We start from the raw sequence: 15,389 nt of genomic DNA, 5'->3' as shown, positions 1-15,389 counted from the left end.
GAATTGTTTTTCAACTGCGATTTATGTGACTCCGAATTAGTACTTTTATGCCACGACTTCGTCCACTTCAAACGTGTTCTCAACGATTTTCTGTATAAACCAGCAGAGTCCTCTACTACTACTACTAGTACTACACAAAAAAAACATCTCTAGTCGAGGAGCCACTTCTGGAGCTCCATAAATCACATCCACATTGTCCCCCGAGCCCGGCTTCCGTCCACCGGACCACTTCCTCCGAAAACTCCCTGTCTCGTTTTTTTTTACTCACAAACTGCACAAAGCTGCGACGTTTCCTCGTTGACTGGGAGCCCGTCATGTTATTATTATCGTTGACAACTCCAGATTGAAACCAAGCGAATTATGTCCCTTTTGTGTAAACGACTCGTCGATATGATGATTCCCATGGGTGTCTCGCCTGATACTGCGAGCGAGAAGTGAAGTGTCTGTCAGGGGGTTCTTATGGCCGGGGCCCCGGGGGAGGAGGGGGGAGAGGGGGACAAGCCCAGGCCCTTATTTGGAGGAAGGCGAGCGATTGAAACTCTCGACTGACACTTTGGAAAAACCAGTAGCGAGGTTGAATAGAACAAGTACCGTTGCCTTTGCACTGTATTATTACTGTAACCCCGCAGTATCGTAACGTTACGTGATAATGGTTTTACTTTACTACTGCCTGGCAACAACGTCCAACATTTGGACTCAGAAAGTTAATAATAAAGGCCACATCGACTTCTTCGCCATGCATTCAACACAGAAGATTACAGGGCGTGTTGACGTAGAGAGAGAGAGAGGATATGATTGTTTACGAGTTGGCCACAATGTTTCACCCCCGGACCCGTCTGAAACCAGAACCATAACGATACAGAAAATACACAACGTATCGGTGGATATTTGGGCAGCGCCTGTTGTTTAGCAACTATCTAGCAAGTTGCTGCATCAACCCAAATAATCAATAACCTTCATACTTACGCTTTCCGTCGCCTTCTCGTTGACTGTCGGCAGGGGAGTTTTTGTTGACATTTTCAGTCCTTAGACGAGTTGTTGCCTTATTTCCAAATAATTCCGCAGCACCGCCTTCAGTTCGACAGCCAGGATACAACCGTGTACTCGCTGCTTGTGGCTCCGGATCATGTAGCCTCTTGTCGGGGAAACACTCTTAACACTTATCGTGACCAAATTTCAAACAAGGCAGACGACGTGTACAGGCCCCCGAGCGCCTGCACTTATTGTTACAGGGAATCCCCCACTAAAGAGCATCAAAATCATATGCTCAATATTTACATCGCGCAGAGACATACCATACATGGCCCGCTGTCTGAGCTCCAACCGGGCAGAGCAGACCGTGTCCGTGTGGTTCTCCGGTCAATGAGGAACACGGCGCTGTCTGTCGCCGCCTTTTCCAACGGTCCCCCTACTAGCTTCAAAAACTCTCTAGTGACCTTCCATGGTGTTCGGTGTCATCCGTCGATTTCTTTTTGACATCATTTCAAAAGCTTTTTGGGACCCAGAAAGACTCGCTGTCGTCGGCTCCGTTTCCCCACCATCTCCGGCCCAAAGTGAAGCTGGTGTTTTTTAGGTGGGACCAAAATGGCTACTCAGCTCGGGTTGGATTAGTGAGCGGGCGGCGGAGGAAGTGAGCCAACAGGGCTGCTCAACACTCATTGGAGCACAATGCGAACCACGGCACACAGGACTGCTGTCACCTTTTCGTGGGGTTGGGGAAACACGTCAATGAATGGCTCCATTATAAAAGATTAAAGTCGACCATTTAGACGAGTATATAAAGTTTAGTCAAAAGTGAAAAAAAAAAAAAAACAGGGAAATACATTTTCAGTGATCAGGGCCGGCGTCTTCATTTCTGGACACTTCATCGATACTCAAGTTAAATAGCACACAAATAAAACATGGTTGAAAATTGGACCACATTCCAAATTGGGTCAGATAATTGTATCAATAGCTGGTATTTCTATCATAGTTTTTTCTCTCCATTATGCATCACCGACTTCCGAGGTACAACCGGCCCCTCATAACGTATAGCAAACTGATCAAACCAGTGGTTCTCAAGGATCCAGAGGGTCCCCAGGGAAATTGAGAACAGTTTGTTCCATTCACTACAAATGAACCCAATTAAGGAATCAATTAGTGACTACTCAATCTTGGGTTTCAATTGTCATCTTATATCTATGGAATTCTGGACTAAACCATATGTAACAAACATCTCGTCAGGTCGGAGTCAGACAAGACCTTATCAAATGGGGGTCGAGGGTCCAATGTAAGAGTCATTGACATGGAAAAAAGGATGAGAACCACTGCATAATATATAATGCATAATACTGTTGGATCAATAAAACAGTTGAGCGTGGTGGATAGCAAAACATTCTTTATTGACTGGAAAAATAGACAAAAACAGAAACAAGAAATGTGCACTCAAAATGATCCCCAAAAGCCCATGATTAAAACCCCCTAAGCAACTTTTGTTTCATCGGTTGAATACATAATTTTATAATTACAGCAGCAAGTAAAGCGCTATGTTAAATCATGCCACAAAGCAGGGAGGGGTGTGGGGGGGGCAAGGGGGGAATGAAGGGGGAGCAAAGGCCAGCCACAGGATGGGCCACTGTGTGAGTTGAGTGAAAGCCACAACACAAGGAAGCATCTCAAAGTCATTCTTTTTTTTATTTCATTAAATTGCATCAATATCAAGTTCATCTAGTTCCTCCTCTTTCCCAGGTTTCTCCGGCTTCACAGTCTCCACTTTGAGCTCGCGGGCAGAGGAAGAGTAGACGACCTGGGGGGAGAGGAGACACACCAAGGTTAATACCTACCCATGTCTTTTATTTATACCACAGATAGTGATTGGAACAAAGAACTTTAGTCTTATCCACTTCAGACGGCTGTCTTTGGGTAGGGGTGGGAATCTGGAAGCTCAAGATAAAATGTTTCGATTCTTTAAAAATCAATTGATGAATGATTAATCACAATTTTCTAGGCAATATGATCAGATCAGTCACTAGAATGCATTTAACCTTCTTGGTTACAAAGCTTGAGAGAGTCTTCCTGCATGGCTAATCTTGGCAATATGTAGGATTTTGAAAGCTAATGATCTATAGTACTACCATTGTGGAAAAAGTCTAAACTATATCCCAAGACTTTATAAATAAAAATAAAATAATTTTTGTTGATATTTTTTATATTAGATGGAATCTGGATTTATACTTATTCACAGTATTCTCATGACGCGTCATGCCAAAACAATACGCCGCAATGGCACAACTCAATGGCCACGGCTATCATTTAACCATAATAACCGGTATTCTATTACAAATCACCAGTGTGCGCCGACCGAGACGTCTGCGATGGAATACTATGAACACATGGCATTCTGGGAATATCGAGCAACATCAGTTATCGGGGTCAAGGGCGTTTATACCTCCACACTCTCATCTTCCTCCTCCTCTTCACTGCCCTCACTCTCTTCCTCCGCTTCTTTTAGCCACTTGACGAATGGGGCAGCCTTGGCATGGATCTCTTTGGCGAGCTCCTTGGAGACGTACTTCTTAGAAACCTGGGAGTTGAGAAAACAAAGGTTAACAGACGCCGACACACAAAGGCATAATAAGATTCTAGGGACACAGCAGCCCCGAAAAGTGAACAACGATGCCAACATAATTCACATTACAGAATTTGCTAACATAATTTTGGTATATTGTCGTCATGATGGAAATGAGCATTGTTTCATGTGTTACGGTCATACATCAGAAAGATTTGTTTGGAATGTAAAGTTCAAACTAAGTCAAGTTTTATGGAATAAGCACATCAGTTAATGGTCAGTCTAAAAAGGTTGTCAACATTACGGTCCATAATAGTGAGGATTGCCTTCACTCTACCATTAAATTACAAACTTATTCCACAAAATGTAACTTTGTTTGAAGTCTATACGATTCTCATACCAATCTAAATATCTTACAGATGTGACCTATAATGGAATGTTCACAATACAACAGCCACTGGAATGTTCATCCAAATGATGCCTTTGCTGGGTTAAGGGCACCAAACAAACACCGACTTCCATTACAGCATGATGAAACAACCATCAGCCATGTGCAGTTGCGTCGGCAGAGCTATTCTATCAGTTTGGTTTCTTTTTTTTTGTATAGTTTCTTTTTAAAGATTTTTCACGTACAGTTACTTGCATTACAAAAACACATTGGGACGGGGGGGGGGGGGGGGTCCTCCAGTTCATCCATGCCATCATCCACAAAACATAAGCAAGTAAAAAGAAAAAGCAAAAAGGAAAGCAAACCAAGACAGGCACTGTACAGTATTGCACTTGCCTCGAGCCCATTCACATGTCAACATGCATATATATATTTTTTTCTTTCCTAGGTCTGTCCATACAATATGGCATTGGGCCTTTAGAAGGAGTTTGGTTTCTATGATCTCGCCACACTCGTTTCTAGCAGCGGAAGGGACTTGGTTCACAGACACTATTCTAGACAAAGTCAAATATCACAGGAATAAAGTAAATCATTTAAAGGGTGGACTTTCATTTTTGTGTTTATAAGCGGAGCAGGGAACTTAATGAAATTTGCATCCACCGACTACAGCATCCATTTATAAAATGTACTTTATAAAAAAAATCTTAAGACTAATATAAGACCGAAAATAGGATTGGTTTACATGCCAAAAGCGCCAAACTTAAAACCAGCCCGATCAGCATTGGTCTGGTGTTCCATTTCCCACCCCGCTTACAAGTATAGAATGTTATGTCAGTCACACACAAACACACCTTCTCTGCCCAAGCGAATATGACATCCTCCTCCAGCAAGTCTGCGTCGTACAGGTCTTTGAGTATGATGGGCACTCGGGGCAGCAGCTGCGTCTGGTAGAGCTTCACCAGACACTCAATGCCACCCAACAGATACTTCTGGGCCTTCTTGTTGTTGTGACAGAACTGTAGGGAAGAGACGAGAAACGATGTTCCAAGTGTTTGTGACCGGCTTGGTAAAAAAGCACGTTTAACAATACTTGAAAGTCGGGTGCAAAAGTTATGTGAAATCAAAAGTACATGTTAGTCAAAACACATTTGAGATTTTATAAAACTGCAATAAACTTTTAAAATTATATATGATTTTCTTTCCAAGGAGCACACTTTTTCCTGAAGCAGTATGACCGTTGAAAATCTCAACCGGCACATGTAGCATTGCAGAAGAACCCTGGCGTATCTGTGAGAGGTTCTTACCCTCAGGAAGTGGCGTTTGTATTTCTTAATCTGGTCGCGGATGTTCTCGTCGAACAGCAGCTCGCTGAGGATGAGGGGTCCCATGGCCATCACGTCTAGACGCTCCGCCTCCGCCAAGATGTCCTTATCGGCCGCATCAATGGATTTGCTCTCCTTCTTTTGCTAAAGACGCGAGCGGAGATAAACAGTTCAAGGGTCAACGCACTGAAGAAAGATTCCTTGTAAGTGTAGTGAGCATTTGCGTTACCCAGATAAACCCGAGGTTTCTCGGGTTCTGGCGCTGAACCGCTAAGAGAGTGGCAGCTTTTGCAAACAGTTGACAGGAAATAAACTTGGGTCCAAACTATTCCCTAGCAACGCAACTACAATTAAAAGGTCTATAGACCTTTTCAGACGTATTGTTGCCATTTCCGTCGCTAGGGGAACAGCTTTGGCCCCCGTTTATTTCCCGTCAGCAGCTGCATTGACAAACAATGCAACACAAAATACAAAAGGGGGCCCATTTAGAATTGTGTATGTCGTCAAGTATTCCTTACCTTCACAAAGTTGTAGAACAAGTTAACCCTCTCCTCCAGCGGTTTCTCCAGCTCCTCAGTGAGGGTGAGGTTCTTGGCGTGGTCACTGATCTCCTCCATTCGTCGTCTCTGCGCCTCCTCCGTGGTCTCCTCAGCCCAGTCCTCGTCGTCATCATCTCTATCCTGTTGGACAATCGGGTCAGTCGAATAAAACCAGCAGAGGTCAGACACGGAACATCTCTGAAGACTTTGTATTCCACCGCCTGCCATCATCGTTGTGATGCTTTGCTGGCTGCCACAGAAATGGCACATTTGAAAATGGTAAAGAGACTACCAACTCCTACGACTCCTCAAAAATCAAGGATAGTGAAATATTCCATTCTACAGTCAATGGTAAAGAACCGCCAAAGCTCAGTCCTTTCAGTGTCCCAAAAGTACTTTAATCATTATAACATTTGTTGCAACCATTTTGTTTAATTTACTGAGATTTATTTTGTGAATACTCTGATCCAATGGCAAACCGGCCTGCAAGTATTCACTAAGGTTAGACAGAGAGCAGGGACATATATGAACTACAAATTAATAACGAGATGGGATATTCAGGACAACATGAAGTTTTAATGGGGAAATCTGAAAATGTGTGGGAGTGAATGTATTGTATCCAAATGGCAGGAATTTCAGATAAATTAAGAGACATACATGCATGGAAGATTTTTGGACTAGAAGCTACAACGATTCTACTTTAAATTTCAGTCAACAGTCCTCTAGTTACACAACAGTTGGGGCCAATCAAATGGCAAGTTGTCAAAAGAAAATGTAATCAAAAGATGACTCAACAGGCCATGATGGTTTTAGAGTTTTAGACCATTTGAAACCAAAAACTTACAACAGCAAGAAACTGTACTGAACAGTGTCCCCGTCTTAGAACAGGAGTACCAGTCTGTCCTATGGACCGTTAAAAACCATGATCTCAAACCACTGTATTTTTAATGACACGTTAACCATTTTGACTTGTCCCGTGACTCTAAATGAGGGCAACCTCCATGAACCTTAAATAAATAAAGTTGAGATGTAGAGCTTCAGTTTCTGGGCTCGAGTGAAGCACATTTTTTTTATATAAGTAAAAGTATATTCTATATTGTAATATACTAAATTATGTTATATCTAGTAAAATTAATGGAAGAACAAATATAAATGTAAGGGGGTAGGGATCAATAAGCTTAGCTTCCCTCTACTCCTTTTTTGGACATGTCTGCTAACCAAACACATTGCTCTCGTTTATAATTCCTTTTTTTTAACGTTTTTTTAATTTGTTGTTCCGATTGTTTGGTCCGACGGAACAAGATACCGTGATTTGTTGGGAGGAAATGGAGAATTACAAACTTCATTCATTCACATCTGTCATTATTACTAATTTGTTAAGCCCATACAGCAACCATTACAATGTAGACATTCCATCCCTTCATGCTCACGATACCAATACGAGTTGCATCCATTTTTCAGCACATGGATCATGAGTTTGTTGTTTTGATAACACAGGGGCGTCCATATCATTATGGTTCCCTGAATGAGGATACCCACCACAGCATCTGGGGCGTCTATGTCGTTATCATTTTCTTGTTCTCCGCTGCCAGAGCCGTCTTTGTCCTTCTTGCGATTCTTCTTCTCCTTCTTGACGGTCACGGCTCCACTATCAGTGGCCTCTGTCATTAGGAGACAAGGCAAGCGCTGTTGTCAACATCTCATTTGTCTAGATGGGATAAATCTGGTCTCAAGACAGACGTGCGCACAGTGTATTCATATTCCAATATCTGGTGTTCAGTCTGGTGGCAGCTAAGAAATACAATTTGTAGTCCACCAGACACTACAGCTGATTGAACATGAAAGTTTCACACTGGCGACCACCAGTACCAATGGGTCACTCGTCCCGTTTCACTGACATTACTAGGTAATCCGATGATCTCACCTGGTGGGTTTTTGAGGATGAAGGTGCAGAGTTTGTGTCTCATGTCTAGCATGCCGCGGAATCCACAGGCCTTACAGGAGTTGCCGATGGTTTGTTTCTTGGGATTGACATGCTGTGGGGGAGGCGAAACCAAATTAATACAAATTCTGACAACAGTAGTTTGACGTTCCAAGTTACACAACGGTTTATCTCGCCTTTTGAGTGACGTGGGTGCAGCAATAAAATAAAGACGAGAAAGCAGATAAGCGCCATCGTACAAAATTTCAGATTAACATTTTCTTTATTTCTATAAAGAAATACTTTGTGTTCCACAAACCATGCTATTTTCATGTATGTTGCATCAACCCGACACTCAATATGAACTATACTATGAATCTCAATCATGAGATTTAGGTTTGCTTCTAAAAAAGGTGTGCAAACCATTTCCTCCAAATAAACAGGTGTGTAAAGTGGGCTTAAATTAGTTTACTCCCCCACTACATCCGCGCTTGGGTGGTTAACTCTTTCAGTGCCACTCACGAGATTTCTCGTGTTTTTTTTTAGGTGGTTGCTAGCCACTCACGAGATTTCTGATTATTTTTTATTTTATTTTTTTTGTGATCTGAAAAATTATTGCATCACCCGAGCCTACCCGAGTATAGCCGAGGGGCGCCGACGATCACTGGAAAAAAGCGCCCCCTGTCGTCTCCCAGATGACATAAGTGATTTTGGAATGTGGGGAAAAAAATCCGGTACTCACATTTTCCAGTTCACTGATCCAGCCGGGGTTACCAGAGTTCATTCTGGAGCCTCAGATCCCCGCGGATCATAGAGATCTACTGTGTCGCGTTGGATCCATACACGTATCGATTTTTTCGAATGGTGATCAGGAATTGGAATATACCAGTTGGATACCATCTGATGTCAGGTAAGGACTCTATGTTATCAGTGGTAGGATAATCGGAGTAAGTTTGATGAAGTTATAAGCTGTTTTGTGAAATGTCTTTCGGTTTCACTGTAAAACTCCGTGAGGTAATCAACGGAGCGATTATCAGTGCGCGGCCGTAATGTGCTTGCGTGCACGTATAATATTGATCATCTAGCGTTTATTTGAAAACGATTCATAAAAAGGCCGACGAATATCAACGTTGTGGAATATTCCACTAAAAGACGATTTTCATAGAATGCTCCAGAATGAGCTGTTTTTTATATCAAAACGGGGGCTTTTCTAACTGCTCTGAAATGGAAACGACGCGATAAAAAAACAATCTGTCTTCACAGCACTGACTGGAAAATAGTCTTTGATAATGCGATGGGCAGATTAGACACATAGCCATAATTTAAAACATAGATTAGGCGATATTAACGTTAACATTGGCGCCGATGGTGGCATTCAAGCGGTAAAACGGAAAACCAGGCGTGGCACTGAAAGAGTTAACATAACAAGTTTGGTGGGTTGTGCTGAGAGATGGATGCAAGCTTCCAAGAAGAAGCTTCCAATAGTCGCTACTGGAACCCATTCAGAATGCCCAAGGCAAAGAAATGTATAATGTAATTAAAACAAGATTATGTAAAAGAACTAGAAGTGCTTTACTTAGTAGGGCTATTCCAGAGTTTAGAAGAAATATTCACCAAATCAGTTTCAGGGTTGTCACACTCGGGACACAGCACAAATTTTTTGATGAACCCATCAAGCATGTCTTGCAACTTGTTGGCCTCGTGGGATCCATTGACGATGTAGCGGTCATTCTTGACATCAAACTGGGTCTGGGCACCAAGTTCACACCCAAAAAACTTGGTTGGGTCTGCGGGGAGATTAAAAGATCCCATGAAATTAAATGTTGCATTTCCCCCATATCATCCATCATGATATGTGCAAAATAATTCATTAATCATTTTCATCAAGAAATCCATTATTTTCTGTTCCTGGTCAAAAGTACCCAATTTGTGAGTGGATTTCAGGACAAACACCCAAAAGAGTGACCAATACAATTAGATTGAGTAACGCATCCTTCCCCAATCTTAATAAAAAACAAAACGATTGTACTGCACAGGTACTTTAGGATGTCAAGTCAGTTTGATCCGACCACCCCACGCAAAATGCGTTTTACATGCCCATGGATTTAAATATGGTCTTTACCATATACAAGGCAATATTTTCCCCAGTGCTGCTGAATAGACAAGGAAACAATTATTTTTTATAAAAAACTAAACCAAAACAAACATTTACACCACCCAAGTACAAAACGGCTACTGGTGCATTTATAAATATACCATATTCCCCACTCTGTAACAGTAAAGGATTTTTTTGTCAAGCAAATTAAGAGTATTTGAATGATATTGCTGTAAAAACACAATGCTCAACAGGGGGGAAATCTTAGGTTCTTACATGTTGGAGGCCTGTTCAATGACTTCGCAACATCACCCATGTTGACAATGACCGTCTTGATTCCATTCCCTTTGCCTTCAACCTGAGAGGACGACAGATAAACCACATACAGAATGTAACTACCACGTGGACCAATGGATCGACAAAACCAAATATAACTCAAGCACATTTTATACAGTCAGGGGTCTGCAGCAGTGACATTTTCCATAGCACACAACATGCATTCCTAAATGGATCACATGATGCAAGCATGATTTGTAGCTTAACATAATCTGTGAAATTGAACACACATCCCTACTCTGAATCTCAAAATAACAAATGTGCTCCCTTTTAAAAAGGCAGCATGAATCTATTAATTTATTGAGTCTATTCATAGCATGAGCACACACAAATTAGCTAAACATTTTTATGAAAAACAATGTGCCAATGTGTGACCAAGAGCAGTACCTTGGCAATCACACGGGGCATTTTGTAGCGATAGAACTGGTCTGACACGCTGCGGTTGACGTTGACAGACATCTTGGCTGGATATTAGCAGTATTATCAGTAAAATAAAAAAATCTTGAATGGGGATTTTTGGGGATCTTCTGCCTGGAAAAGAGGGGATGACATAAACAAGTGCAGGCGTGCTCGGTCTCTGACATGAAAAACTTTGTGCCGCTGTGGCCGCGAGATCCTTGCTTGAAGGCTAGAGTTCCACCACACAGGTTCCGACAGCTGCGCAACAGCTCTGAAAAGGGAAGAGGGACAACCTGGTTAGCGGCACGCCGGGTCTCCACGAGGACCAGTCACATTTAAACCCTTTCACCGCCACACACTACCAAAGGGTTAACCCTTTCACTGTGACAATACAGAAGGGTTAACCCCTTCACTGCCACGCTACCAAAGCGTTAACCCTTTCACCACGACAATACAGAAGGTGAACGCCTTTCACTGCGGACAATACAGAAGGTTAACCCCTTCACTACCAAAGGGTTAACCCTTTAACTGCGACAATACAGAAGGTTAACCCTTTCACTACCACACTACAGAAGGTTCTGTAGTGTGTGTGGTAGTGAAAGGGTTAAGCGGAAGCCAAGAAACGTTACAGCTATTGATTTTTATTTACTTAACTCAGAGGGGATGGAAAATGTGAATTTTTTTTTAGTTCCCGAGGCCAACACCACCATTTAGACAGAAGTTTATAATATTACACCTCTACTCCCGAGCTGTGATCTTGCAATAGTGGATTAAGTTACAAAGACCATCTGGCAACAACCATGTACTAAAATTGGCCTTGTGTTAAGAGTTCTTTTATCTAAAATAAAAGCCACAGCTTTAGCTCAGGCCTGCTGCTACTGTTACTAGGTCACACACACGGGGCCTAGTTGTTGACCAAGCATTCTCTCTCCCTCTCCACTGTTAGCCCACATTGCACAATGTTGAGAGACTCCGACTGGGAGATAGTCACGGTAATAATTAAATACACGGGCAAAGTGACTCACACGGCTCCTCTCAATGACTCATTTATCTCCACAGTGAAGAGGTGCTGCTTCAGAAGGGCAGAGGTCACAAGCCTATTTGCAGAGTAGGCTGCTAGCATGCTGGCTGTTTTGGTGCAGAGTGCGTCATGAGGAGGGTGTTACACCGTGCAGGCAGTGATCACACGAGTGATGGAGCTGGGAGACGCCATTTTGATCATACACTGCCTCGGAAACGTAGCATATTGTGCGACAGAACTAATAGTTTTTTTTATCATCATTATTAAATACCTCTCCCGCCCCGTCAACTCTAAAAAATACACAGGTAATAATACACGGGGGGACAGTCAATTTTTCTTACCGTTTTCGCAAAACAAAGACATAAACACAACGCTGATCGTCCAAGAGGCGCAGTGAAGGGTTTTGGATGACTGGGTTGTTTTTGATGTAGATTTTTTTTTTTTTAGCAAGATTGCCTTTTCTTTTCCTCGTTATCCCAAGATTAAGTCCCGAAAGGCTGGATGGCGACAGGTCGAACTGGTCTTCTGTCGAACAGGAGGAGTTCTATGGAGAGCGTCCTCGGGGATCTGGGGACCTTGTTGGAAGAAGAGGACGCCAACGTTAGAGGGGGGTTTAGGTTCGGAACACGTTAAATAGGCAACGTTAGCGTAACGTGTCTCTAAAAAAGGCCGACGACGCCAGAGTTTGAGCGTATCTCGTGTTGTAAAACGGTACGAATCAATCGCCCAAAGAAGCAGCGATTCATCAACTCTGTACGTAACAAGCTAGAGATCGATCTCGCTAACGCAAGCGAAACTGGTTACACGTGACCACAATTGAAAACCAACATACGTAGCGTTAGCCTACGTGCTAACATTAGCTCAGAGCATAGTGTCGAGTATTGTCGACGCTGTTAGTCAAGACATTGGTCGAAATTCGTCAAACTAACGACCTAACTAACATGTGATGTTACGTCTTGAAATACAACCACAAATTATGTTCGTCGTCGACTTCGTAATCGTGTGAAGAATAGTGAATAGAAAGTCCGCACCTTACCACTACCACCTCGAATGTTCTCCGAAACCGAAATACTGCTCGTTAGCTTTTAGCGTTTGCGTCAGCTTCCACATAACACGTCACTTCCGCTCTGCGTGACTGACTGGCGCCTTCAGAGTGGACTTTGATTGGTAAACCATGAAGATAATATATAACATAATAAGTTGGAAATTGGTTATTAAATTTTTTTTTCATGTTGAAAGAGTGAATAATAATAATAAGAAGAAGAAGAAGAAGAAGAAGAAGAAGAAGAAGAAGAAGAAGAAGAAGAAGAAGAAGAAGAAGAAGAAGAAGAAGAAGAAGAAGAAGACAAGTAAATCTCAGTTATCATTATGAATTGAAAATGGGGGACCCTGATGTAAACAAGACGAAAGTCTTTCTCTGGTCTGCATCCCCTTAACAATTGTGTGTACTGTATTGTACCCATTCTACAATCTGTCTGAACAATAACGTTTTCAATCAATCAATCAATCAATCAATCAAACCTTCACGACTATAACAAAATGGGCGGTGTCGAATGATGATTTCATTTGAAGTAGAGCTAAATCAATAACACATCACTCATCTTTTAACCTTGCCTCTGCTTGGCTCCACAGACAAAATGCACGATTGAGGGCCATACCACTGACTTACTAGGAGCCTGGGCGCAAGTATTTCTATACCCTCCTCCACCCCTCACAAGACAAGTATCATGGTAGTTTGATGGTAATTTCAGTTTTACAATGGTGCAGCCACTGTATAAATAATTTACCATGACCCTGCCATGATAAATGTTATGTAGTATCGGGGCGTAGCTGGGGGGGGGGTAGCTTAGGATGATTCCAAGGGCCCAGCACTCAGACATCACTCAGGTGTATTATTGATGCTCTCATTGATACTATGTGTGTGTGTGTGTGTGTGTGTGTGTGTGTGTGTGTGTGTGTGTGTGTGTGTGTGTGTGTGTGTGTGTGTGTGTGTGTGTGTGTGTGTGTGTGTGTGTGTGTGTGTGTGTGTGTGTGAGATATATAGAGAGAGTCAGGGCGGCTACGTGGCGTAGTGGGCAAGGCGCTCGCCACGAAATGCTGGAAACGCTGGGCTCGTCAGTTCGAGCCCAGCGCTCCACATTTGCTTTCAGTTTAGCTGGTCGTCCGTACTAATACACATTGGCCGTATTAGGGGGTGGGAAACTGATGGGTGGGGATCGGGCGTTGTGGACAGCGACTCCTACAGGTCGGTTGGTGCGCCTGCGCAGTAGAATCAGGAAGTGTCGGGGGCAGCATGAGCCTCCCACGCGCTACTCCTCGCCACTGAGAGATCGAGCTGCGCAGGTGAAAAGATGCGACTGCTGTTACCTCAAGTACCGGAGGGGACTTGTGCTATGTATGACTTAGTCCACATTGCAGCCGGCTTGTGGGAGGCAAGAAACAGCGTCCGTGACAGGGGAGGGTTGAATTGGATGATACGAAATTGGGATGGGAGAAAATATAGAAAATGGGAGAAAAAGTGGATAAAAAAAAAGAGATATATAGAGAGAGAGGGGGGGCTTTGGTAGACTATTGCATTGGTCCATTCATTGAAGATGAACGCAATGCGACATCCTTTACTAGGCTCACCCACCAACAGTGCAGGTGCTGAACTGCTGATCCGAATGTATAGGTAAAAACCATATTATGCGTTTTTCATCAATAAAAAAATGGCCAAAAAAATGTCCGCTTACGGGCGCTCGCATTCACTGGGGGCCTACAAATACATTCTTTCATGGGGCCCAGAATCTGGAGCTACACCCCTGAGTATCACCATGGGACAACACTTGTACTTGGTAAAATCCGATGTAAACCATGATAATTATGGTAATATCATGGTATTTCCATGATACCTTTTTGGAAATATCTTAATGTCTTTTTGTAAAGGTTACCCTTTCATATCTATCTATCTATCTATCTATCTATCTATCTATCTATCTATCTATCTATCTATCTATCTATCTATCTATCTATCTATCTATCTATCTATCTATCTATCTATCTATCTATCTATCTATCATTCTCAGTATGGGGCCTTTCTTTGGGGCTCTCAGTCCCCACAGATCTCCCTATCTGTATGCCCCTTGGGGCATGTCTTTAGATGTCTCCTTACGTAAAACAACACATTACCTACTCAAGCAGTGTCAAGGCTCCATTTGCCACATTACAGGGTTAGTTCACAATTTTTTAACCATATATAGCCCTATTTCTGAAGTTGCCAGTCGGTAGAGTACTTTCGCAGCACAGTCCATTCTGTTCTTCATACTGGATACCCACCGCGGCTCAAGCACTGCAGCTAGCTATCCACCAAAGTCAGTGGGGTCACTCTTCTGTCCATACAAGCCCCTGAAAACAATGCTGAAATGTACTTTGATTTACTTATGGAATAGGTTTATTTACCTTCACGTGGGGTATGTTTGACATTTGTCTAGATGGGATAAATCTGGTCTCAAGACAGACGTGCGCACAGTGTATTCATATTCCAATATCTGGTGTTCAGTCTGGTGGCAGCTAAGAAATACAATTTGTAGTCCACCAGACACTACAGCTGATTGAACATGAAAGTTTCACACTGGCGACCACCAGTACCAATGGGTCACTCGTCCCGTTTCACTGACATTACTAGGTAATCCGATGATCTCACCTGGTGGGTTTTTGAGGATGAAGGTGCAGAGTTTGTGTCTCATGTCTAGCATGCCGCGGAATCCACAGGCCTTACAGGAGTTGCCGATGGTTTGTTTCTTGGGATTGACATGCTGTGGGGGAGGCGAAACCAAATTAAT

General features: G+C 42.8%; 2 protein-coding genes across 11 annotated transcripts in view; both read right to left on the bottom strand.

Annotated features, from left to right (window-relative positions):
* The window catches only part of LOC311226210 (MAP/microtubule affinity-regulating kinase 3-like), an 84,723-nt gene extending 83,140 nt beyond the window's left edge, over positions 1-1,583 (bottom strand). For 8 of the 9 annotated variants that reach the window (XM_084311588.1, XM_084311592.1, XM_084311591.1 and 5 more), the window contains exon 1: positions 967-1,583. In XM_084311588.1, coding sequence (XP_084167714.1) covers positions 967-1,017 — 51 coding nt within the window. In that variant the 5' untranslated portion in view covers positions 1,018-1,583. Of the gene's footprint in view, positions 1-268; positions 384-966 lie in introns of those variants that run through there. The other variant, XM_084311589.1, reaches the window with a different exon arrangement.
* A 777-nt stretch (positions 1,584-2,360) lies between these two features.
* Positions 2,361-12,665, bottom strand: eif5 (eukaryotic translation initiation factor 5). 2 transcript variants are annotated; one of them, XM_084309411.1, is made up of 12 exons: positions 12,600-12,665; positions 11,910-12,143; positions 10,536-10,818; positions 10,089-10,170; positions 9,332-9,504; positions 7,721-7,832; positions 7,336-7,457; positions 5,776-5,937; positions 5,240-5,401; positions 4,787-4,951; positions 3,428-3,562; positions 2,361-2,785 (listed from the first exon to the last, which is right to left on the bottom strand). In XM_084309411.1, exons 3-12 carry the CDS (start codon positions 10,605-10,607, stop codon positions 2,681-2,683), a joined length of 1,290 nt encoding a protein of 429 aa, XP_084165537.1. In that variant the 5' UTR covers positions 10,608-10,818; positions 11,910-12,143; positions 12,600-12,665; the 3' UTR covers positions 2,361-2,680. The 2 variants fall into 2 exon arrangements, with proteins under 2 accessions (XP_084165537.1, XP_084165538.1); XM_084309412.1 differs by having other exon boundaries at positions 12,605-12,664.
* Positions 12,666-15,389: the final 2,724 nt, after the last annotated feature.

The sequence above is a fragment of the Notolepis coatsorum genome, assembly GCF_963971535.1.
Source record: "Notolepis coatsorum genome assembly, chromosome: 3".
NCBI classification, from domain to species: Eukaryota; Metazoa; Chordata; class Actinopteri; order Aulopiformes; family Paralepididae; genus Notolepis; species Notolepis coatsorum.
The sequence above is the reverse complement of the archived record's forward strand: the minus strand, read 5'-3'. Positions and strand labels throughout refer to the sequence as shown.